The following is a 25,931-nucleotide window of genomic DNA, read 5'->3' as shown; positions in this document are numbered from 1 at the left end:
AGACTCTGGGTCTTGCCATATCTGTCACTTCTGTAAATAGTTTGAGTGCTATAAAGTCTCTAAAAGGGCACCTATGTTTAGACCTCTAAATTGCTTACTGTAATGTTTAGTGTTTATCGTTTTGGTTAACACAAGGAAAGGGGAGCTGCTTTTGGTTTAGTTGGGAGCACTGTGCGGGCTCTCTGTAAGCATTAAAGCCAGAGTCAGTATTTTCAGGCAAGTGAAAAAGCCAAAAACCAGAACACACTTCAACAGCCAAAATCGCAAAAAATTGACTGTGACGTTCCTTCTTTATAAAAAAGGGAATCTTTTAAGAATGTGAAATTGTTAAAATAAAAGAAACAGTTAAAAGGCAAAATGTTTCCTGGAGAGTGTTTGAAGACCAGATATGCACAGTCTGAAGAGTATCTGTTTCCCCTTTGGGTAAAAAGCAGCCTTGCCCCACGCCTCTTGTGATAAAACAGTTGAGCAGAGTGTGTTATAACTAAAAAGACCTTTCTTAACAACAACAAAAAATCCAAACAAAAAAAGCGGGGAAGGGGACTGTAGGCTTTGGCAAGTTAAATGTAAAACAATAAGAAGTTAGGCTAAAAGTGATCTCGATGAATAATTGGAAGACGTCAAACCTAATAATAGTAATAATGGTTTCAGCCCATCAGAAACTGAGTATTCTCAGAAGAAGTGTGAGGCTGATAAATGATCAGGACCTAAAGAGCTGTCAAGGAAGATAAAATAGTTAAAGAGTAAATGAATTATTTGCATTGGTATTTATTTGGGTGGGTGTTGAGGGGGTTCATTGTTATAACCATTTATTACAGTGATAGACAAAGCATAAATGGTCAGGTTTCAAATAGGTTTTCTTCTTGATTTGGGACACCTTAGGTTAAATTTTAACCAAGTCGCTACTGGAACACTCTTGTATTGATGCAAATTTTTCAGCTAGAATTTATAGGGTGAACACAAAATGCAATGATTTGGATTCATCCTGTCCTTAGTTTACAACTCCTTGAGAACAAAATTTGCGCATATGAGAAATTAATACAGTATGTGTTTGATTAAAAAAAGTTGGAAAATAATGTACTTGCTCATGATCTTTAAGGTATGTTGTGAATCATAGCTCTTGAAAGCCAGCAGAACTTGTGTTAGTTACCTGGGTTTTGTTCTTTTTTTTTAGTTTTAAACTTTTTTTCCATAGAACGTGCTAGTATTAAGTAGTAGTTTTGAGTGATGGTGGAAAGAGATTCTAAATAAAATGTATTGTCTCTGAATTTTCATTGCCTACTATTGTGATTGGTTTCAATTTTGAAACAGCTTTTAAAAATGCTTTTATTGTAGCTTTAGAAGCAGCCTTTTTTTAGATGTGAGATGTAGAAAGTTAAATAAATAAATATGAATTATTTACCTTCCTAGATAAACTTCATGTTATTGAAAAGCTCTTCCCAATCTTTATTCTTATCAGGGAGAAAGAACAAGAAACACAAGAAGAGGAACATTTGATGGAAGAAAAGAAAAAGAAAAAGCAGGAAGAAAAGAAAAAGAAGGAAGGTGCTCAGAAAAAGGTTTGTTTGTGTTATTGTTTTAAATTATGTATTCACTTGTACATGTAACGTACAGATACCGATTCTGCAGCCTTCAGTTCTGTGAATAATTCTGACGCAAATGAGCAGTGCTGTCGACTCTGAGGCTGTGGTCAGAAAATCTCTGCAAAAGCAGTTGTGACAGTTCGTTAGCACTCCCCAAGCTGCTTACCATCCCCTGATGTTGAGTTGCTGCTCCCACAGCTGCATCACGTGAATCTTCCTCATCAACGTCAATGCAAAGTTAACTGGATTAGTCTCAACTCATACTGAAGTGACTGTGGATTCCGAGGTCATTGCGCATTTTCTGTGGTGTGCATTCTCCTGCCTCGTTTTCTGGATAATGTAGTTAGTTTTAATTTTAAATGACCCTTAGGATGCGGGTAGGAATTGATCACTGTCTTTTCCAGTATAAAAATTAGGCATCATTTAAAAAAAAAAAAGTGAGTAGATTCCAAACAAAAAAAAAAGTCTTCACAAAATGTGCAGTTAATCTGTGTAAGCTAATAGTAGGTATGGAATCAAAGGGATACTGGACAAATTAAAAAAAGTTAATTCTGTTTAGTGTTGAAAAATTCATAAACGTACTGGTTGGTTCAGGAAGCCTCTGAACCTCAAGTGAGGGAAGGCTGGGTGGGTCGATGGGGTGCCGTCATACTGCTTGCCATGGTTTATACTGTCTCTTTGGCATCTGCTTTTGGCTTCAGTCAGACAAGGGTACCCATTCTTACATTCCTAATACTGGAGTCAACCTAACATTCTCTAATCCTTGAAACTAATGCCTGATCTATGTAAGCAGTTTCTGTAAAAAGTTAAGCCTGCAGCCCTATAATTGCTAGATATCATTTTGAATATTGACAAGTAGATGATTTGTTTTGTTCTTTTCTTCTTTCAGGCTGCTGAACAAAAAACCAAAGGTAAATTCACATTTATTTATGAACCATTAAATGCTTTTGTAAGTTTCTTTTAAAAAATGCGCTTGTACTTATTATTCTTTTTGTCTTTTTAATGGGGTGAGTGTATCTTACTAGGATAGTTCTGTTCTTAAAGTTTTGTTGGAGGAGAGGACTATATGTTGGGATTCTCAGCATAAGCTTTTTCGTCGCTTATCTTGCTGGGTATTGTATAGCACCTTTTTGACAAGAATATACGGATTAAATTTGTGTGAAATATAACACAACATATGTCATCTTTTTTGTCTGATGTCAAGACAGATGTAATTTTCCATTTAGTTGTTAGTAGTTATCTATCTATTTCAAAGACAAGTAATTGCCACCGAAAAGGGTAAATCGGAGAGATTTACCCTGCATGCACGAATCAGCTCAAATTAGTGAGTAAAGTCAATTCAATGAAAGTATGAGAAAGCTATTTCCCCTGCTGCCACCACTGCCTTTTTATTCTTTCCATGTGTGTTTTCTGCTTGATAAATGAATTGAATTGGTTTGCAGCATGCTCCAGAAAGCAGCGGAGGTAAGAGAGGCATTCTCCTCTCTGGGGCAGTGAACTCCGAGGTGCCCTAAGAGAAGTGCTAATGAAGCTACGGCCTTAAAAATGGTGAGGGAGAGAGTCGGGGCAATGCCTCTCTTCTGCACCTGGTGGCTTACACTTATTTTATTTAGTCTGTCCTTTGATTTACATGGCACCACACAGAACTCTGGGCTACGGAACAGTTCTGAATATGCACTGTTATTTATTGCTGGGTAATTAGGTGACAGACAGGCAAGTTGAGCTTCCCAGATTCCCAAAGACTGGGAATTAGAGAAGAGCCAAGCCTAACATATGGGGTTGACAAAACAACTTATGTTTCAAATGCTTTTTATGTATTTATACAGCAGAAATTAGGTATTGCTTTAGTAATACTGAATTCAGAAAAATGAGGTCTAACTACTTGAAGAAACTAACAAATAACTTATTGAGACTCTGTCCTTTCCAAACTTATGTAGAAAGTATGAAATCAGAAAATTTTAATCTGAATTCTCTTGCATCTTACCTGTAAGATCTCAGGTAGTTTGTAAAGTGGATTTTGCTTTCAGGAGAAGGTAGCAGAAGTAGCTAAGCCCCTTGAAATCAAGTACATGAAAAAATTTGGAATTAAGGTACAACATAGTGCTTAGAGAGATGGTTTAGTGATGGTTTTTGTCAGAGTTAGGTTCACGGTTGGACTAGATGATCTGAAAGGTCCCTTCCAACCTAGGCGATTTGATGATTTTCAAGATTGAAGGCAACGCAGGAGTTATCATTGAATTTAGTTAGTTTACTTCATATCTGGGTCACAGCAATTAAATTCATTGTAAAGACAGGATGATGCAGTAAAATTGCAGCAGGTACTGCATGCCAGTGTGGGGGATGTATTAAATCGAAGACTAAGACTAGGCTGGAACTGAACCTTTTGCAGAATGTTACGATATCCATATTTTGGTAGGTAAGATCTTTGTAAATGTGACTTACTGTAGTTGGTTTGGTTTTTTTTCCCCCTAAGTTACCACAAGCTTCTTTCATTTTATATATGTGTCATTCAGTTCTGTGGCTGGGTTGCTATAGCAATGAGAGATGCTTGCACCGTTTGGGTCATACTGGAGGAAAATAAATTATATAACTGGAGATGGGATGTGGAAGGATTTTCAGTTTTTGTGTTTTTGTTTCTGTTTCAGTTTTTCAGTTTCTTTTTTTCAGCTCATTGGAGACAATAAGTTTATACTGTTATGCTCTCAGCTGTATTTTTGAAGGAAAAGGCACTTTCTTGAAGTAGCTAGGATGGGACGAATGGTAGGAGGAAAGATTAGCCCTTTTGGTTGGATTATTCTGCACTAGAAACCTATGCTGTGATCAAGGTGCTTTTCAATGTTTTAAATTAATATTAAGTTTTTCATTTATTTCTTTAGCACAATGGAAAATGTGGAGGTACTGTTCTATCTAGTAATTTACTCGTATGCTTTGTATGTGTAGTTATAATTTGCTGTAAGATGATACTGGCTGTTGCATGTTCAGTTGCTGGTGAGGCCTCAGGAAAGAGAAACTCGTAAGGAGGAAAGAGGTTTCCTGTGGGTGTGTGTGTATGGCATGTTGTCAGTTAAATATTGCTCTGAGGCCTCGGAGGGAGCTGAATGTTTCCATTTGTGATGTGGAGCACAAACCTCTTCCAAAATAAACACGCATTTCCACCAATAGAGGAAAGGTATGTGGCTGCTTCTGGAGTTACTGGTCCAGGGCTAGGAAGTGCTCCCTTACACAGCTCTTGCGTCCCTTTAAAAAACTTAAATTATTTTTTTCTGTTTAAACAAGGATCCAACTCTTTAAGTCTTCTCTATGTAGCAGCATCTTCAGTTTCTGATTTTTTTTTTTCTGCAACGTTGTTTGCCGGAGTATTTTTGTTAGGCTGAATCTTCTATAAATACCCTGTTGGCAACAATTCCAGGGAATGTGTGAAAAGAAAAAAGATTGAAGAGCTGATAAGTAGCTGAAATGTTTCTCAATTACTTGAAAACAAATGAAAGTAGTCTTCCTGTTCAGCTGGAGAGGAGCGAGGCAGAACTAGATGAGGTGGGAAATGAACATGTTTTTATTGCGTGCTGTGCGTTGTGCTTCCGTGTTACTGTTCTTTTATGGTAATTTTTTTGAGAACAAGACTATTGAGCACAGCCTATTAGTGTTTATTTTAAATGTGTAAACTCTTGGCAGTTTATATGCACTTGATAAAGAAGCTTTGTGTATAAAGGCTTTTGTAATGAAAACATTCAGCTGTAACTACCAGTAAAGAGTTTTGTACTGTATGGTAAATAGTCACTAGTATGGTACATGGCTGCTACTTAATAACTACAGGGGAATTTTAAGAGAGTAATGCTTGTGATAAATACCATGAGGTCAATGCATTTTGCTGCCTGCTTTTCTTCCAGCCGTCTTGCTGCAGGTTTAGTCAGCACACAGGGGATCAATTTCTTGACTGCTTTACTCCCATCCCAGCTGAATGCTATGCACTTTGTCTAAAATGAAGTTAAAGTGCTGGTATAAAATAGCTTAAGTGGGTTTGTTACTCAAACATCCGCTGCAGTAACTCAAAGGCAAAGTATCTATCCAATTCTCCAGCATTATCTGCAGTGAAGGTAAGTGTTAAATCTGCAAGCATAGAAGTAAGAAGAGTTAAGTATGTACCATTTTTAGTCTAACATAAAAATTATTTTGGTAAATACTTGATTAGAAATGTTAGTCTGGAAAATACTTTTTTCCCTTTACTCTGAAGCAGAGATGGCCAGTCTCTGCCTCTTTGAACATCATGATCCATGTAGATCTGTCTTTAGCGTGTTCATGGCACAGGACCAGGAAGAGGGATGTGGGCATTCCAAGGGGGAAATGGGAACTTCAGCTCACTGCTTATGGGAGGCACCAGGGTTGCAGAAGCTGGAATAGCTGCGATAATCCTGGGACTCATCAGCCCGTCCAGCACTGCCCATCCTCTGTTAAAGTGGTATGATGGACTCTGAGCTGAGCATCATTCCCTTCCGCTTGTGGTCTGTTTCTGGAGCTTTCCATCCCCCAAGCTGTCTGTGCCGTGTGTCTTGGGACTGTTTTGCCATATGATGATTTTAATATGCAACTTGCAGAGTCAGGAAGGCTGTCTGCAGACTGAGAGGTTATTCTGCCAAGGTGGATGCTTTAATAATACATTTGATTTTGGGGGACTTAAAAGAATAGAAAGCATTTAACGTTATGTGGTTGCTTGATAAACCATTTGTGTCGCAAATGTTGGCATGCTTTCTTCAGATTCTTTTTAAAATTTGTACAGCATTTTTTATACTACAAGCAGTACTGTATATTTTATCTGGAGGAAAATGGTCAACTGTATTATAAATGGTGTTAAAAGGAAAAAACAGTGGATGAAAAGATCTCAGATCCCGTCCCCCGCTCTGGTATTTCTATTTGGATGATAGAGGTAGTGGCATACCTGTCTTCAAAGCCAGGTATTTGCATTTCTAAATCAAGCAATGTAGCTTGTTCCATAGTTTTAAATTGATTTTTTACTTACCCTGCCCAAATGGGCTGTTAAAATGTTCTCTGCTTGTACTTGTTTGCATGTGAAGTATCTTTGTGTAACCTATACTCAATTCTGCTCATACAGAAATGCAGTTTTATGTACGTTGATAATGTGCTCTTTCTGGCTGTGGTAGATGTTACTGATGTTTAATGGCAGCTCCATAGGAAATAAGGAAAACTAAACTTTTTAGAGAATCTCATTAGTACTTTAAGAAGAATTATGAGAGTGTGTAACAAAAGCGGTCTTCAAAAAAAAAAAAGTTTTGCATTTTTCTAGTTTGTGTTATATTATTGTAGGAACCAGCAGAGGATTTTTGCATAAGATCAGGAAATGTGTTTCAGCCTACAAATCAGGTATGATTTACAACAGACTTACAACCTCTGACTCATTTGAGTATTTATAGCTTATGCTTGAATATCTGCCTCTGCCATCTTGTTAGTTAAGTGCTGTGTTTGTACCGAACTGCCGAACATTGTAGTGACAAAATGCGCCATAAATCATCATTGCAGAAGGAGGGGGAGCACTGTAATAAGTTCTTCAATTAGATCTTAATACGCAGTCATTTGATAACCTAATGATAACCTATTGCCATGTGTTAAGGCTTTATAACACAAAAATGTTTTCTTTTTGATAAACGTTATCATGGTGTTGTTTTGCTATTATATGTATCTTTAAACAAACATGAATTTGTTCTTATAACTGACGGAGGTACTGCTTCTCTGATAGAGAAGTAATTACGATTTTACAGTCTACAAAGGATAATTTGTAGAGTCCCTGCCATAATACTGGGTGGAAAGGAGTAGAAAATACAAAAAGATTAGAGCAGACAGGAGGAGAAATTTGCATATTCAAGGAGACAGAGCAAGAAGGATGAGCTGGGAGGTTTGGAGAAAAACAGTGCTTGGAGTACAGAAAAACCTTTGGTTCCTTGCTTATTGTTTCAGGTGGGATGGCAGTGATGAGCCATCTTGAGTTTCTGGTGGCAGTAGTTCAGTGCTATTTAATATGCTTTTTGCTCTCACAAGTGTAAGCGACCATATGAGTATATTACTTCAAATCAGCGTTGCCCTTGTGAAGTGAAGGAGAAAAATGTCAAGTAACAAGCAAGTGTATGGATGATCTTTACTAAACTACAAGCTATATTTGGCTTTGAGCTCTTTCTGTGTTGGTCTGGCTGGTTTGGTAGTCAAAGGTGTCCAACTAGAGATTAGTCGTGGCATTGAGAATTGGTGTCTTTTTGCAGGAGAGAGGGTTTGTCAAGGCTGGACACCCTGGGCCCTGCAACCAAGGATTGACAGTTCTGAAGGTTTACATCTTCTATAGCTCTTGTGAAGCAGTGAATTCAAATAATAAGCGTGCTTTCAAATAAGCACTCTTTTCAGACAATGAGACACCAAAGCAATTAGTACAGGTCTTTGGCAAAAACATTTATCTCTCAAAGAAAAACAAACACAAAAGCTCCAGGGTTATTTGAAAATAAAAAAGAAACCATGAGATACATTCTTCCTAATGTGCTCCTGTCCTGAGCTGGATTTACAGCTGCCCCCCTGAGAAACGCAGAGCGCCTCAACATCTTTGCTTAGAGTTGCTTCTTCATTTTACTGCTCAAGAAAGCACCTCCAGTCCCATTCAGTGGTTGCAGATTCCTCGCTTGCAGTAGAAAAGTAGGTAAGAGCTCAAGTCAGAGATCTTTGATATTCTTAGAACTCCTCAGAGGTAGTTTTTATTCTCTTTAGAGATAGTCTCTTGTAGTTTGCCATCATGCATATTTAGGCATATGCTTATAATAGAAATACAGGCAGAATACTGCTCTAGTCTTCAATGTGGTTTGCCTTTTCTTGGTTTCCTCAATTAGGGAATCATCTGAGCTTATCAGATTGAGGATGGTAACAGCCTGACCTGTATATATTTAGTTTTAAAACTGGGTGAAAATGGGAGCTTTCAAACACTAGGCACAGTTGATTGAAAGTATTTTTCAAATGCTCTGAATGTTGTAAGGGTCGATACCCTGTTTGAAGGCAGTAGGACTATGTGCTTTCATCAGATTTCTCTTTACATTGTCCATTGTCGAATAAATTTCAAGCCTGGGATATTATCTCTACAAGAGTACTCTGTGAAGAGAGAATAAGAACAAATGAGATAACACCACTTTGGCTTTTCTCATCTAGACCTAATTGTCAGGGTGCCCTTGGTGGTAATGGCTCTCAGATAAATCCCTGGCTTGCTTTCTGAAAAACAAAACAACTGCCAATACAGTTGTTGATAACTGTATATTCTAGAATATAAATTTTAACACAGCTACACAATGATAATAGTGGTAGTTATGATCAAACGGCATGCTGTTTTACGGTTATTTATCTGCCCACAGTGTGTGCTTTCATACTCAGCAATAGACTGCTTTTTCAGTAATGGGCATTGCCTAATGCGGTATATTTAAGCATGTAGACTGTGAAATGGTCAAACTGCTACACTTTCTGGCATCACAGCAATTCAGACAGTAGCGTGTATTCTGTTCTTCTATCAATCTACTTGTCAAATAACTATTTTCCAGTTATAAATAGAATGCTGTCTGGTACTTGTTGTCCGTCAGAGCATATATGCCCAGGTACTAGAGGCCAGATGCATTTTTCCATTTTAGCGTGCCACCACTGTTCTGTATCTACTGGTGATAACAGACAGGGAACACCAACCCTGCACCTCTGAGCTTTCTTACCCACCCAGCAGGGACTGAGATTTGTGTTCTTGCAAGTGGCTTTATAGCACAGCTCACCTGTTCTATCAGTGTGGTCCTCCCTGACTTTCTGAAAGTCTGTCATCCGTTTTTACCCTTCCTTTAAAGAAATATTCACGTGAAGGCAGTTTCTTGTCTGCCTTGAGCACTGTCTCACTTAGATCAGTTCTCTCATAGGAAACTCTGTTGGCTGCTGTGGTGCCTTCATGAAAACCTATCAGCTTTGTGTGCTGACCACTTTGCATTATTAGATTATCATCTTACTACCTGGAGGAGGCTTGTATCACATATAACTGTGATATCTATAAGATCTGCAAACCGTAAGCTTGAAGAGAGGTTCGTCAGGGAGTGTATTAGCCCAGTTTGTACTGATTGTTTTGAGATACGTGCCAGTTTTCTAATGTTTCTTGATCCCTTCCTTGGGAAGGGTGAAACCAGCTTTGGACTGGAACATTAGTACACGCTTTTGGGGTAGTTACTCTACAAATGCTGAAGAGAGTTATCTTGGGGAAAAAAAAGGAAATGAAAATGTGTTTTGATTCTTTTATACCGTGTGTGATGCCTTTGGCCTGAGGGACCTTGTGTTCTCATGTTGACTATCTGGTGTTGACATTCCTCTACTCTGAGAACCTAGGCTGCCTCCTGACTTCCCTGTGTTTTGCTAGATTATTTTCATGTTTTTCTTGAGTTGTTAAAAGGTGGTAGCCCATACTTTACAAATCCTACAGGACTACTTAAAACGTCTATTTAACCAGCTCACACTCCGGTAAATGCTCTGAAGCATTCTGGTCAGGTTTGCATCGTGTATCCCATCATTCAGGTTATTCCTGAACTGGTTTAGGCAGCGTAGTGTGCATTAGCATCCTTAGAGGTGGTTACTCATGAGGTTGATTGTAGGTCCAAGATCACCAAGAGAGGAGATGATTTTCTTCTTAAGCATCCAGCCCTAGCTTTGTGGCATGGCAGCCATGGCTCATACTAAGCACTCTTGTGGGACCTGCGTTTAATAGCACCACTAAATGCTTTGGACACTCCTCAGCTGCCCTGAGCATGTCAGCAACTGTTATTACTGTTTGCCCAAGGGGAACATCTGAACTTGAGGCATGATTCAGGCTCTTGATTGCTTCTTCCCATGTTAACAGAAGTAGTTCCCCTCTGTCTTACTGTAGAGTTTCCTGAAGATCTGTCCTCCTGTTTTCAGGATGCTCTTGAAGTTTCTGGCATAATTTCCGATTCGGCTGCTTCTGTCGTCTTTTTTTTTTTTTTCAGCCATCTTTATGGAGCTGCACCTTTCACCTTTCTAAGGCCAGGCAGGGTCTCATGAACTTTTGTTTTGAAGCATGTGAATTACTAAACTCCAGAACTGATGAGTCCTCAACTCCATTATAAATTCAAACGTCACACTCAAGTCTTAGAATCATAGGACTAGATATATCCCTTTAGATGAGCAAGAAGGGATTGTCTTACCCCCCTCCCCATTGTCGGACAGGCCCAACAGATGTTCTTGAAAGATGTTTTGACTGTTGCTGGAAAGTAAGTCATCTTTGCACTCAGCCTGAACAGACTTTCCTATAACTTAAGCCCATTCTTTCCTGGCTGATTTACCCAGTATGTGGAGAGCGGATCTTTCCCCTGCTCTGTGGGAGCCTTTTCGTGTATCCTCTTCTTTACTTAACAGCCCATTCAGTTTTTCCTTGTGCTAGTGTTTTCAAGCTGTTTTTCAAACCGTAATAATTTATGTTTCTCTTCTTTGGAGGTCCTTCCAGTGAGTCCAGAATTATTTTTTAAATGCAGTGTCGGTAATTGGAGGATTATTAAGTAACCTTTGAGTTAACCTGTGCAACTATAACCTTACTACTGCTGTTTACTTGTAAAATCTAAGGCTTATTTTTTATGCCTTTCAGGCTCACTCCATTGTACAGCTCTAATCCAAGCTGTTCCATAGCAGTGCTGCTGATTCTTCTCGTTCAGTTATCTGTCCCTGAACTCAGCCTGCTTTAAGAAGCTCCTAGATTTCAGATGCCCTTTCCTCTAATTCTGTAAGGATCTTGGATTGATAATGTGGAGTTTCTTCTTGCAACTCTCTCCGGCTTTCCTTTTTGATGGCTGTTTTCTCTCTGCAGGTAGTCCTCTGAAGTATACATTTAAATGTATTATATGCTTTAATTTCCCAACAGTTTCTGCTGCAGTTATTTAGGCCTGAATGACAAATGATGAGAAAACTTCCTGACTGTGCTGGAGGTGATAGGCTGCCTGGCTGCATTTTCAGTTCTTTTCTGATGTACGCATGGGGGAGGCCATTCCGTTTGCTCTGGCATTGTCTGAAAAAAAGATACATTTTTGTGCAATGTGAGGATAACTAAGTGAATTCCATGAGCGTGCATTGTATTTCCCCAGTTTGGTCCTTGAATACTAAACACATTTCTGAATATGTTGTATCATTTGGTGCCTTATTATAATTACAATGACTTCAAAAATCTAATTCTAACTTAAAATTTCTGGATAATAACTTAGGTACATCGTAACAATAAACACTTAAATCCATAATCACGTTTTACTGATACCTTGAATGTAGGCAGGATGTTGTAAACTTTGCCATGTTCCGTTCTGTTGGATTGTCGCTGCTTTACTGCACCCTTGCTTTTCACAGTCGCATTTATGTCTGATTTTTAACTGGTGTTGAAAAAATGTGTTAAAATACTTACTGTATTCTTTTAATGGACGTATTGACTTTCCTCTGGGTGTTTAACAGAACTTGACCTGAACCTGGTGCTTGGGCTGACGTCATTGTCAGCAGCGTGGGCAGTGGCAGATATGAAAATACTGTGTGCTCCCCCTGCTGTTAACAGCTGCCTTCTCACGCGTCAACGGAATTTCTTTCTGAAAAGTAAAGTAATAATGTGGTTTGTAATCTAAAAGATGATTAATATTAGATAGGCCTCATTTTCCCCTGAACTGTTTTGGTGAGTCTTATAATACCAGTTAAAGATAAAGTCGGGCTCATCAGGGCAGCATTAATACCATCAGTTGGCAATTATAACTTGCCCTTTATTTGCACTGGGAACTGGGTGCATCTTAGATTTGCCTCCCAGCTGACTGTTCTACTCTAGCTTGCAAGAAACTACTTTAAAAACACAAAGTTAATAATATATTGTTAGGTAGATCTGTAAAAACATTAAAGGGCTTTTATTTTTGTGGCCTGTCTAGGCAGGCATGGTATTTTCTTCTTTCTTTGCACTAGGACCTATTGCAAAAAGCTTTTTTTTTTTTTTTTTTTTTTCTTCTGGAAAAAGCAGAAATAAAACTCTTTGGAAACAAGGCACAATTGTTGAAGGTGAGGGAACTTAATAAAAATTTAAGAGTGTGTAGGGAAGAAAAATCTTAGGGTGTCAGCTATTAAACAAAGATGTGTTTCACAGGTGAACAGTCCTTAAAATGCTGGTATTATTTCTTTTGGATGAGTCTAAGCACCTATGTGAAATAAACGTGTGTGATGTATGTGGAGTAATTAGGTATTCCTTCCTAGTAAGGGGTAGACATGTGTCTAAAATAAACTGAGCAGAATTTTTGAATTAAAATGAAGTAATAATATTAAGTTATTATTAGTAATCTTTATTAAAACATCTTTAATTTCTTTTAACATTCATGTAATAGAATCTGATTTACTGGGAGTGGCATTTAATTAATTTAATTCAATTTAGAGAGTTAACTCTATTACATATTAGTACAGAAAATTACCTCTGAACAGTCATTTCTCACTGGTGACATGCAATAAGTTAATTTAGCTTGGAGTTCGTTTGGGTGCATTGTGAGTTCTTCGTGAAAGTTGCTATGGTGACAGCCTGATCAACCAGAGCTGTCATCTAAACCAACAAATACACCAGCCCCGCTTTGCGCGGTGACACGGCGGCTGCTCGCCTATAAACACTGACAGATGGAGCCTCTCTGCTCCCTGCTTTTTTTCTGGTCCTCATCTTTTTAGTGAACTTGGTTGCTTAAATCTTCAGTGATGCCAAGGGTGCGCTGCAAGGAATAGGGAAAAGCTTCCTAAGGAATGCTCGGGCATTAATAGACCTGCTGTGGCTGTAGCCTTCGCACAAAAGAGCTTTTCTGTCAGATGGTGTTCAACAAATTGAACTGAGCTTTTTTTTTTTTTTGGCTTCATCTTAGCTGCAGTGAAATGACTGCACAATCTCAGTCAGACTTTTGTATGCTTTTATTTAGGAAATTGTCCTAAAGAATCTGAAAAAGAGGAGGTCTGAAAACTGCTGGAACGGCTTTCTTCATGTTTCTGAAAAATTTAAATCCTGTGGTTTTTTTTCATATGTGGTATTAATGCATGATGGCAGTGGAGACATAAAGAATCTGTTCGGCTTAAACTGAATTAATGAAGAATTTGCTTCAGATTCTGTGTTGCACCTAAACTGAAGTTTCCTTCAGATTTTCCAGGCATCACTATTAGATAGGTGAACTCAGTTCTAAACAATAAACTTGCAGTGAAGAGGCTGTCTTTGGGAAACTCATTCAGAAAAACACTATCTGCATATTAAATGGCATGTTTAGATTTAAGAGGGAGTATCAAAAGAACCGAAATAAAAATTAAGTTTGGTGTATTTTCTTTTTTTTCTCTTTTTAGATCACTATGCGGACTTAAGCAGTAGTTTGTTTGTTTGTCTTATTTTATCTAGAGCATGACTTTAATTTAATTGGATTTATTTGAGTAAGGGATCAGTCTTATTTTTGGGCTTCAAATTTTTCTCAGCTGCTTGTTTCTGAAGGCAGAAGAGCGACATTTCCATAGGACTGCTTGTCTTTCCAACACTAGGAACTGCATCCAGAACAGGATGTGGAACTCCAAACATTTTTCTGGATATAAAACCTGTGAAATTTTCTAAGTACAGTCTCCTAAAGTGGTAACGATGTCCCTATGTCTTTTTGTATGTTTTTAAGAACCTACTTGTTCAAAGCATTGATTCCCCAAACAATTTTATTAAATATAAATTAACACATCTTCAGTTAGGCCAATAAGGATTCAGATTTTGAAATCTAAGGCCAAAATATTTCGGGTTTAGCTTGAGTTGTCTACATACACAGTTTCTCTGGGTGGTGATACCTGAGACTTGGAATGTATCCATATTGCTGGGGAGGAGGGGAAGCGGGTCCGTACTGACCTCTCTGTTGGTGCTACTTCAGTGATTCATGCTGACCGATTAAAATGATAGCTCCGATATCTCTATGCTATCTTTAGGACTGTAGTATAAACATACTTTGAAGCCTTCTCTTGAGATAGAATGTGAACTGGAAGCGTTACACCAAAATTACAGAGGCCTTTTACTGGTTGCCCACAAAACTGTTGCTATTTTAGTATTGTGCATAAAAAATTCATTTGGTACCATAAATGTCCATGACAGTAGAGCCAAGGCGTTGTGTTTACACAGGGCTCTAGTCAATTTGACATGTATGCGTAGTCCCATGATCTCAGCAGCACGGCCGCTGTCAGTAAAAATTATACTTAATATCTCACCAGCAGACTTGGAATCTGCAAGCAGTCGACACTGTGGTTTCATAGGAATGTCCAAAAGGAGTTAAATAACAGTGTGACCTGCTACTTCTGCATCCACCCCCCCAACATAAATAAAATAATTGGAGGAGCTGTATTTCTGGTTTTCAGAATGAAAATGTGTGTGTGTGTATGGTGAATCCAATGTGTCCGGGCTATGTTTAGACGCAGTGTGGATTTGACATGAATTGCTGTGTATGCCTTACAGGCCGAGGGCATCCCCAGCGGATTGATCCGGGGCACACGTGCAGCCTGGCTAACGTGTCCTGGACACATTAAACTCACCATCCACATGTTCAGATTTGGTCCACAAATACTGGCATTTTCCAGACATTCCAGAAAAATAACCAGGGTCCTTACCTTCTTTCCAGCTCAAATTTCAAAAGGGGGGAAAAGAGGTTGTGCCTGACATAGCACGAATGCTTAGTATTTCCAGTTGCCCTGGGCGGGGTGCGACTGACTGTACTTGGGACACCCTGAAACTCCAGGAACATCTATCTAGTGTGCCCAGACCACGGGTGCAGCACAGACGTTCTAGATGTGGTAGAACCTGCGCTATGTACCGCAGCGGAATCAATTTCTGTAGAAGCAATCCAAGATGGGAACAATGGATATATGAGGTATCTCTTTATAGTCCTCAACCACTTGTGTATTTGAAACTGGAAGCATTTACGCTGTGATTCACTCTCTTCTCTTTGAGCCTCAACTGAAGAGGTGCCTTCAGCATCTCTTCAAACCTCAGACGCCGTATGGAGTGAGCTGGGTCCTCCACACTCCCGGCGGATTCCGCTGCAAAAGCGCTGATTCTAAGAGCGGCTGTTTGACAGAGTAGAGGCAGTAATCACTTCCTGAGGCACAGGTTTGTTTATAATAGGATTTTTGCCTCTGCTTACTGAAATAAAAACCCACGCGTTAATCTGTAAGACGGCGATCCATGGGATTGCCCTGCTTTCTGTAGTGTTTTACACCAGTCTCAAGGCTTGTTCATGTGAACTGTGACCTGTAGATGCGTTACTGGTCGAGGTGCAAATGGAATTTTGTATACAGTAAACCGATTGACAATGAGATTATCCTAATTGTCAATTTCTTGTGAACATACTAATTACTGTGAATTTTCATATTTATCTGTTTGTGCGAATAGTTTAACAATGAGTAGATTTCTATTGTAAAAAACGTTTACTGTTCTGTCTGTGCCTGGAAGTGGCCTCTTGAATTAAGGCAGAAGAATGTCGCCAGTGTGATAACTTAGCACCATTTGTAAATTTGGTTTTTTAAAAAAAAATTCCTTTAAATATGAAAACAGTGTGTAAAACTTTGTCTAATGAAACTAAATACACACAGTCAGCTTAAAATTAAAGGATTCAATTCCTGGTTCTGCCCTGGCTTCTTACGTGACTCTGTATGAAGTTATTTAATCTGTTGTTATATGCTTGGATTTTCCCACTAGCACTTGCAGTGATGATAGTGTTAGCATTGGTGATTTAACTCTAAGCTGTTTCCTGTCTTCTCTGACTCTCATATTGTCTAGTTACTGATGGGGTTGCGTTGCCTGGAGCAACGCTTAGGAAGGGTCGGGAGGGTGAGAGCAGAGGTGAAGGAGGGAGTCTTATTTATAACAAGTCATGCCTGTGACTGCTTCCTGATACATAAAATGGTGTAATGCCTTACTGTGTTACCAAATTGTTGAGATTGTGTGTTTTGAGAGCCTGTCGGATCCTGTTGGTAGGCTAGAACTTCAAGTGTGTTTGCTGAGTGTGTCTTTAGTTGGTGGAGTTTAGATATTTCTAAATAACTCTGGGAAGGAATACAAGACGTGAATTCTCTAGCTGTGAAAAGGGCTGAACTCACTTTATAGGAGGAAAGTCTTATATCAGAAACCTGACTAAACTCTGCAAATGTTTCTCAGTGCTACCCGAGCAATCCCTCTCTTCCTTCAGAGCTGCCTCTCACGTCTTGTTGAGTTTCCTGCTCAAGGTAGTCATCTCAGCAGTGACTCGTCTCTCCCTTCTGGCCTTCTTAGACAGCTCTTAATGCTGCTGTTTCTTAATGTCATTAACACGAGTAATTAAAAACTTCTAATAGCTTCATTATTTTCCTTTTTTAATAGGCAAATTGGCTTTCTAATGTCAGTGTGTCCTGCTGTGGAGCTGGGAATTGAGTTTATGGGAGTCTGAATTCAAAGTTAAACATATAATGGCATGTTAAAGGAGATATGCCTGTGCGGAAATGTCAGAGGCTTCAGGACAAATATAGTCTAGAGACCAGCTTCTAGCAAGATATATTCTTTTTTATTTGTCGTTACTTTACAATGGGAGCATATTTGGACAAGTCTGTGCGTAGAGTGATGTACGTGATTAATACTGGTATTTGAGTTACATGAATTCATAAATGTCAGCTTCATGTCGCCTGTGAATTGGAGAACTATCTCTTGAAAGAAAACAGACGAATTGTTAAGTCTTGAAAGTTACCATCTGTTGTCAGTTCATGTCCTGAAGGAATGTGGCTATGATAATTTAACTGTTCCATTACCCAGAATCTTGATTCATAGCTTGGACTTTTAATTTGAGGCCTGATGTGTATGGTCCAATTTCTGTTCATCAATTAGGCCGTGGTAAAACCATGTGTGCGCACTCAGAGCCTTCGGTAAACGTAAGAGAGTTTGACTTGCAGTGAAAGAGCATCATATTTGCTTTGGATTATCAGTCTATTGTTGATGACAACCTATCAGCCTAATTGGCTGTACCATTTTTAATGGCACAGCTAATTAATTGTGAATTTAAAATTAAAATTGTAATCAGTGCTAACATGGAGGAAAACAGTGAGGAAAATATTAGAAGCTGTTAAAAGTATAAGTATTCTTCACAAGACTGCTCCATGTGAAACCAACCTGAATAACGTAGAATGGGATGGAAGAAAACGTTTAAAAATACATATTGAATTGCACAAAACAGGTTTTTTATCTTTCTCTCTAAAGAAGTATTTGGCACCCTCTCTGCTGACAGATCTGAAAGAAAAAAATTTAGATGCGATTCAAGAAAAGGAAACAAAATCTAGTATCTGAGCTCTGAAGTATGCAAGGATCTATGTTTTTATTAGGGGCTTCTCCAGTTCTTATAAGAAGAGTAATAGTTGCGATTATAGGGTTGTATTGGTAGAGCTGGGCTGGGGCTGTCTGCTGCCCACAAGTTCTGCGGCAGGGTGGGCTGTGCTGGGCTTACAAAGAGAATGCAAACCCGTTTGTGGTGGAGGGGCAACGTGTCATTCGGTTTTGATAAAATATCAAATTAACGTTAATCAAGAACAAAATGGAGAGGGTCTGGACAACCGGGGCAGATGAAGAAAGACTATGTCTTAAACTTAGTTAAAAAACAGCAGGAGCTGGGGAGAGTGCTGTAACTATCAACCTGGGGGAAAAAAGATTTCTTTGCCATGGATAAGGGAAGTGGGAGAAGTGACTAAGATGGATTTGGAGCTCTGTTTTACTTGCAGGATTGTAAAAAATAATGCTGGAGAGGTTCTTGAGAGGTCATCTGTTCCATCCTTTTGCCCTGAGACAAGATCACCAAACCTGTATCATGTCTGCAGATAATCCTTAATCATCCTTATTGTTAGAAATTTAAATCTTAATCTCCCTGGCTGCTATTTAAACCTAGCAAGTCTTGTCTTACTGTCGGATGGAGCAAATTATTTCCTCCTCTTCCGTTGTATTTTTTTCTTTTTTTTGCTTTGTATACCCATTGTCTTCTAGACTGAACTACTACTTTGCTGTGGTAGTTTGTGTTTCCAGATTTGTTTTTCCTTTGTACTCTTTCCAGGTGGTCCAGCTCTTTCTTGAAGAGAGATGGTCAACTGTGGGTATGGGCAGTGCTTTAGTGAAAGCTTTTAAGATGCCAGACTGAAGGAGAAGAGTTACTTTGAGCCTCATAGGTGGCTATTTATTCCATTACAACACTTGTCTTCTTACAATAGCCTGATCTTTTGACTTCTGTCTCATTTGCGATCTAAGACATGGTGGTTTTTTTCTCCAGAACTGCCGTGGGTTGAGTTGATGGCCATTCTGCATTTAAGTCTTCCTGCCTAATAAAATGATTTTCCTTATTGAATCGCGGTTGCTTTTTTCACACCGCTTCCCCAGTTCATCATTGCTGAGTTCTGATCCCACCACGCAGCGATCTGATCACTCCCATCTTCCTTCTCCCTAGCTTGGCGTCATTTGTAGGTTTAATAAGGATATTCTCTAGTCCACCATCCAGTTGTTAACGAAAACATTGAACAGCGTAGGCTCAGATCAAGTCCCCGTGGAATCTATTCTGAAACATACTTCTGTTTTGACAGCAAGCCATTGATTCTCCCAGAGAATATTTCTACCCGTTTTACATTTAGTTCACATTCCTCCAATTTGCGTATGACAATATCAAGTAAGAATTTCATATCAGACATCATTACAAAGTTAAGATGTATAGAAGGAGCTTCAGAAGATGGGACATGGATGGAAAAAGTGAGAAAACAGGTCGAATTTGTTTGAACTGAAGCAGATGAGTGAGTGGAGGGAGGAAGAAAGGAGTGTCGATAGGAGTCAGGGGTCAGCTGGATTTGTGGATATACTGCTCTAGAGTCAGAATAGAGAGAGGTGGGTGAAGTCCTGAATGTTTCTCTATTTCAGACCTTTGCAGAAAGACAACAGTTGAGAAGGTGACACCTGTAATTAAATGAATTAGGAAGAAAAACAGAAGAGGAGAAAAAGATTATAAGAGCGAACAAGGGACAGATTCAAGGAAGGCATAAATGTTTCTGATGAAGTGGGTGCCTTAAGACACCAAATTCTACCGAAGGAAATACCATTAGACAACTTGGAAGGTTTTCCAGCTCAGTTTACAGACAAAGGTTGGCCTGAGAGGTGCTGGGGAGGGGGCAGAGGTCTGAAGACAAGTGAGAGCAACGGTGGGTTTATTAAGACAAACTTGAACCGTGCATGTGCTGTCAAGACCCCAGGATGGAGAGGTGGGAGAAGAATAAGGGTAAGAAAGTAAAGAGTGTCAGTGCGGGTAGGAATGTGGAAAGAATGTGGAATTACTTGAGAAGGCACAAGGACTAAAAGCAGGTCATAAACTTTTGTGCTAGTGACTTGGAGAGGTTTTGTTTGCATACAGATAGATAAGAGTCCCTTATATCGTATGGATATTGTATGTTTTTCCATCAGTAACTGAGGTGGTATCTGTTTAAAATGTAGTAATTTAAATATTTAAATTCCTCCATTATTCCATGATTTATGGAGGTATAATTTGTTTAATTTTTCCTGTAAATTTCCCCAAAAGTTTTCTGCTCTTTTCTTTATAGTTAGAGAAGTTGCCAATATTAACTTCTGCAAAAATAGAATCACAGAATCACAGAATGGTTTGGGTTGGAAGGGACCTTAAAGCCCACCCAGTGCCACCCCCTGCCCTGGGCAGGGACACCTCCCACCAGCCCAGGTTGCTCCAAGCCCTGTCCGGCCTGGCCTTGAACCCCTCCAGGGATGGGGCAGCCACAGCTTCTCTGGGCAACCTGGGCCAGGGGCTCACCACCCTCACAGGAGAGAATTTCTTCCTAACATCCAATCTAAATCTCCCCTCTTTCAGTTTGAAACTGTTACCCCTTGTCCTATCATTACACTTCCTGATAGAGACACTTTATATAAAACTACAGAAAAATGCTCTAATAAATACATTTTCTGGGTATGTTTTTGACCTAGTTTCGTAAGGAAATGAGGCTTTATGAGTTTGGTTGTATTCCTTTCTTGATCTCCCCATTTAGCTTCAGAAATTCCATCTGACCCTGACCAATTTGGTCAGAGATTCCCCAGAGGTTCCTTGAGATGTGCAGCTGGGTGCAGGACTGTGTCTTAGTGCCATTACCTCCCTTTCCCACCTGTCTGCTGAGGTCTCTTTAATCTGAATTTAATGGTTATCTATTCTGGTTAGTCTGCCAGCTGGCCGGTCAACCAGCAGGGAGCTTTGAACAAGGCACAGTACTAACGCCAATGTCTGTTTAAGAAAAGAATGTTTAGTACTTCAAAAATCGTGAAATACAACCAAATGGAATATATGTTCCAGCTTACTTTAATATTTATATGGTCCTAGCAGATCCAGGAATGAAGATCGAAATAAAACCTTTAATTTCTAAGAGGTAATATGAAAGTCTCACTCTTGGGAAGATGATTTGCGACTGGCTTGTCACTAGGGGCCCTATAAGTTATGATTTCCTCATAAAACACCGGCTTCCCACAGATGGTTGTAAAATGTTTCTGGGTGACATATTTTCAAAGGAGGTTTCCCAGCATCAAAATTAGGAATTAATTTTTGACTGAGCTGCAATCCACTGAATAGATAACAAAAAAATTGCAACGTTTAACGTATATGAATTTATGGTGGGTAGTTATCTGCTAACTTCATTCAATGATCATATGAATGTAGTTTTAGAATAAATTATGCTCATATCTTGATGAAGCCTGTGAAATATGTTCAGATAAGCAGATCAGAGTGGGGTTTGAATTCATCCCAGCATGGATACCTTCTCCCTTGGAACCAGAACCATTTATTTATGGTTTGAGAGCTCCATCAGGCAACGAACATAGTGGTAAACATGGCTTTAAAACTACTCTAAAGCAAAGAAGGAAGCCCTCACCTGTAGGTATTTCCTGAACGAAATGTCTGTCTTTTTCAGAATCCATTTAAAAAAAACATGTTCTTTCTCCTGTTGTCATAAAAAGACTTTTCAAATGTGATTTTTTTGGTATAAGCTGGTGCAGGTCTAGATGGGTAGATATGTATTCACAGCTTTGATTTCTTTTTCTTTTCTGGAGCTGTAAGCTCTGGCTGTTCTAATTAATAATGCAGTGTATAATAATACATTAAAATACTAGTTTTAATCAGTTGGCGTTTAGGTGATATATAAGGAATAGCTATTATTAAGAACTAAAGCTGATTTCTGGAGGCAGGAGGCGGAGAGTGGGTATATGACGACACCGTATACCATCACTCCTTGTAGAGCAGAGAGCAGACTGGTGCAGGGATGAGGGATTAGATGGTACATCTTGGTTATCTCCTACCACTGATTACACGAAGTTATTGAAGACATCAAGAAATCCTAACGATTTAGAGGTTTTCCGTGAACTTTGCAGCTTCCTCCTAATTCCAAGTCTGACTTGAAATTTCCTGGATAAAAAAAATCAAGCTCTGTATAGGAGGTCTGAGGTAGAAGTGAGAGGAGACTGTGGAGACTGTTGGGGAAAATAGGTTCTGGGGAGAGGTTTTAGAAGTGGGATGTTGAAAGATTAAGGAAGGAGGCAGGAAATGTTGCAAAATTCAAGAGAAGTGGAGAGGAAACGTCTGGAAGAAGCAGCAGGAGAAGATGCACTATGGTCAGCCAGGAGGTCACACGGTGGGGGGAAATAAACCAGGAAAAGACTTCACTTTTTCATAGTATTAAATAAATGATAAGTTCAGAAAATACAAAATCAAAGCATTCCTTTAAAGAAATGATGTTCAAGTTCTAAGGCCATAATAATGCATATATTTTTACTTTTAACCCTGAATATGGGCTTTGATGTCAAAATGCAGCTTCTGGTTACTTTGTTAAAGCCATTATGAGTACTACTGAAAAATAATTTTGGGACTTCTCTTGGCTTTAGATTGTAACTTTTCTGCTTTTTCTTTCAGGAGAAGTTTGTGTGCTTGGGGAAGGGAAGATCCAGACAGAAAATTACCCACTTTTGTATAGAAACATTAGGAAGTAGGTTTTTATGCAATAGTTTACTGAAATACCTTTAGTTTTGCCAGTAGATGTCACTGTGGATAAAAAATACCAGTGCTTAGTAGACAAAGGAGGTAATTTGCTAAATGAAAATTCATCCTTTGAAAGTCGATTGGGGGGGGAACAATTTTTTCCTAAAGAACGACTTTTTTCAGCTTAGAAAAATGGATTTCTTACTAATCAGAACATCTATTTTTGCCCACTACAATCCTGATTTTTTTGGTTATCTTCGCCCGACTTGGGTAAGTTCATGGCTTTCTGTCTGACATCCTAGGGGTGTCCGTGTCTGAGTGTGCTCCTCTTCAGTTTTATTCCAAAAGCATTTAGTGTTCGGAGGTTGCTTTAATGAGCGCCAGTTGTCGCTACAGTGTGTGTGTGTGTGCGGGGAATTGGACATGGAGGAAGTGGCTTCATTAAGGTTGATTTGGAGGGGGGAGCGAGATGAGGAAAAAAATTGCCCATATGATTGGCTGGGAGAATAGCTCTGAATTATGGGATCCATCTGTTTCCTGTAATGAATTCATAAACCCATCAAACAATGACCTGAACGAATTGCTGAAGGAAAAAAAAAAAAAAATACACTGGCATGATATGTTTAACGCAGTGAGGCATTGGCATTGTATAATCAAAAATTCTTCTCACATCCAGCACTTTGTAATGGAGCTGCTGTGTTTAATAGAAGCTGTAAATAAATCCTGTCACAGTAGCAGCCAAGAATGCATTTCTGGGTTTAACTGTTTCTCTTCTGGAATGTCTGGTCCTTGAAGGCTTTAGAAACGCAAGTTTTATAGAGCTGGAGTGGGGGATTCTGAAACATACAGAAATGTTAATGAGGTGAACGAAAGGAAAAAGCTGCCATAAATCAGTATTATGTGGCTTAACCAGTTTCTTTCATTTATGCATGTTCTTTCCTTATGTCATAGAAATGTACTTAAAAGCTATTGTTGTAATTGAAATCTGTTAGACTGATCCTATTCATTATATTAATAAAATCCACCTACAATTGCTCGTAACACTTTTTTATGCAGTTGGGATTCCCGAGATTGTAATCATCAAAAAGCATATGGAGTAATTATTGGATTTGTTTGTGTAAAATTGGATTAAGAAGTTTAGATACCATTAAGTACTGATAATTATTACGAGCAAGCTCATTGTTTAGTATATGTTCAGCTCTCAGAATGTGGAATAAGCAGATACCCATCACAAACATCTTAAGAGCAAGCAATCTCAAGGCTTTTATTTTCTGCCTTTAATTGTATTTTTGCAAGAGGCTTTCTGCTGAAATGTTTTTGCTTTAGCTCTTTAATCGTGTGCTAGTTATGAAAATCACTTTGTATTAAACCCCTTCCCCCATACATTTTAAAGAATATTTTTAGTGTTAAGGCAAATTTAGCCATACATTTTAATTCCTGGATTTCCGACAGCTGCCCACAGAAGATTAGCCGTGACCGTGTGTTACTTTCAGGTGAAAGGGGAGTCTGGCTGCTCCTCGAGGGGCTGGCGAGGGCTCTCTAGAGACGGGCAGGTTGATCCTTGGGGCTGATTCAATGTCTAGCACAGAGAGCACCCCTGTTCCCGCAGCCCCACCGCCCGCAGGCACCGCCTGCTCCAGGCAAAAGGCTGCTCTTGGCTCTGCTTTTAGCCTGCACTTGGCTGAAATATGATGGCTTTGTACATTGTACCTTCTGCGAGGGATAGCCATCATGTGAAAATGCATCCCTTGCGGGAAAGGGGAATGTCTACGTGGGTTATAAAGAAGCTCTTAGAGCAAATATCGTATGACAATTAATAATTAGGAAATCTAATGTAGACACTTTGAACGGTAGGTATTTCTCACGGTGCATATCAAATGAAAATTGCTGCTTAAACGTTGCTGAAGATGACTTTAATAAATAGGTGTTGAGCGTTTGCAAAGAATACAGTCGTATTGTCTTTGTAACATATATTCTCCAAATATTATTGCTGTATTTGAAGTCTAAATTTGAAGGCTCAGTTCTGTCCTGATATGAAGCTGAAATTTGGGAATGGAGCCCATTCCTATGATGTTGTTCACTCTTTTTGCTTTATTTCCTGTCAGTGGTATAATTAAACGGTTATTTTCCAGCTACTGTGATTTGTATACACAGTATTCTTGCAAGAACTTCCATTTGACTAACGTTAAAGAGGTTTTGATGTACAAAATAAAAAACACCTTGCTGTGTTGATTAGAGGAAAAAGCAATAATATTAATATGCAGAAATATTTTTTCTAAAGTACAGAGATTCTGGTATTTTGATTTTTTTTGTTCTTTTCTCGTCTGTGATTCAGATATGTAAAGGGGAACATTGTTTCTAACACTGAAATCGAGTGTCTCTGGCCAGACCTTTGTGACGAGACAGCTTTGTTAGTTTACATTAAAGCAAAAAGTGTTGTGTATTCTATGACTTGCATTAGTGATGGCTTATATATATGCATATCTATTTGGAAGTATCAGATGTGATTTTTATATATACAGCACTGAGAATATAATACTTTTTTAAAAAGCAGCCTGTCTCGCTCTCTGAAATGTTTCAAATTAATTAATATGCCTTAAGAAAATCTTGGGGCCAGACAAATACCGACTCTGCTGGCATTGTGCCAGTTAGTGCTTTTAATGCCCTTGCACCCTTTTTTAATTCCATGGAGAAATTCTTTCGTAGTTTAAAAAAATAAGCAAATCGAAGCAGGCTCTATTTTCTCGCTTTGCCATGTGGTTGTCCCTTCCAGCCTTTTTTCCCAACTGATCGGGACCTTGGAGCACGACAGTGTTCGGTGGCCAGGGCTGAGCTGGCTGGGTGAGACGTCAGGTGGCAGTGATGGAGGGAGCGGTCCTCATCCCCATCCCACTGCCACCTCTGCTACCTCTTCACTGCTCTTCCCTCAGATCTGCTGGCCCAGGGCTTGTGTGGCTAGTCTGTTGTGTGGCTAGTCTGTGTCCCAGTTGGAGAAACTTCTTGGCTGAAATAGTTTAGTATTTCTGGCGGATCAGACTATGCCTGGAGTGCTCCTCCTGAATTTTGTGGCCATGGTCAAATCACATACAGCTTTTTTTCTGCTTTTCAGATGTTACGGGTACTTCAATTTTTTTTATATTCAAAGTTCCTTTTTTGTTACAGAAGTAAGCACAGGTGAAATTGCTTATGCTTCCAAAGTAAGTCTGAGAAGCAAAGTGCTGATGGCTGCTGTCAAACTTGGCATTATTTTCCTTTGTCTAAGTCTCTGCTC

At 39.1% G+C, this 25,931-nt stretch overlaps 1 protein-coding gene across 10 annotated transcripts in view; it reads left to right on the top strand.

Annotated features, from left to right (window-relative positions):
• Window positions 1–25,931, top strand: part of TNRC6C (trinucleotide repeat containing adaptor 6C) — a 322,756-nt gene that overhangs the window by 239,229 nt on the left and 57,596 nt on the right. For all 10 annotated transcript variants that reach the window (XM_063351800.1, XM_063351809.1, XM_063351804.1 and 7 more), the window contains 2 exons: window positions 1,460–1,559; window positions 2,473–2,494. In XM_063351800.1, the coding sequence (XP_063207870.1) occupies window positions 1,460–1,559; window positions 2,473–2,494 (122 nt within the window). The remainder of the gene's footprint in view (window positions 1–1,459; window positions 1,560–2,472; window positions 2,495–25,931) is intronic.

This window comes from Chroicocephalus ridibundus, chromosome 14 (assembly GCF_963924245.1).
Source record: "Chroicocephalus ridibundus chromosome 14, bChrRid1.1, whole genome shotgun sequence".
In the NCBI taxonomy this organism is placed as follows: Eukaryota; Metazoa; Chordata; class Aves; order Charadriiformes; family Laridae; genus Chroicocephalus; species Chroicocephalus ridibundus.
Note: the sequence above shows the minus strand (reverse complement) of the source record. Positions and strands in the feature narration are given on the sequence as shown.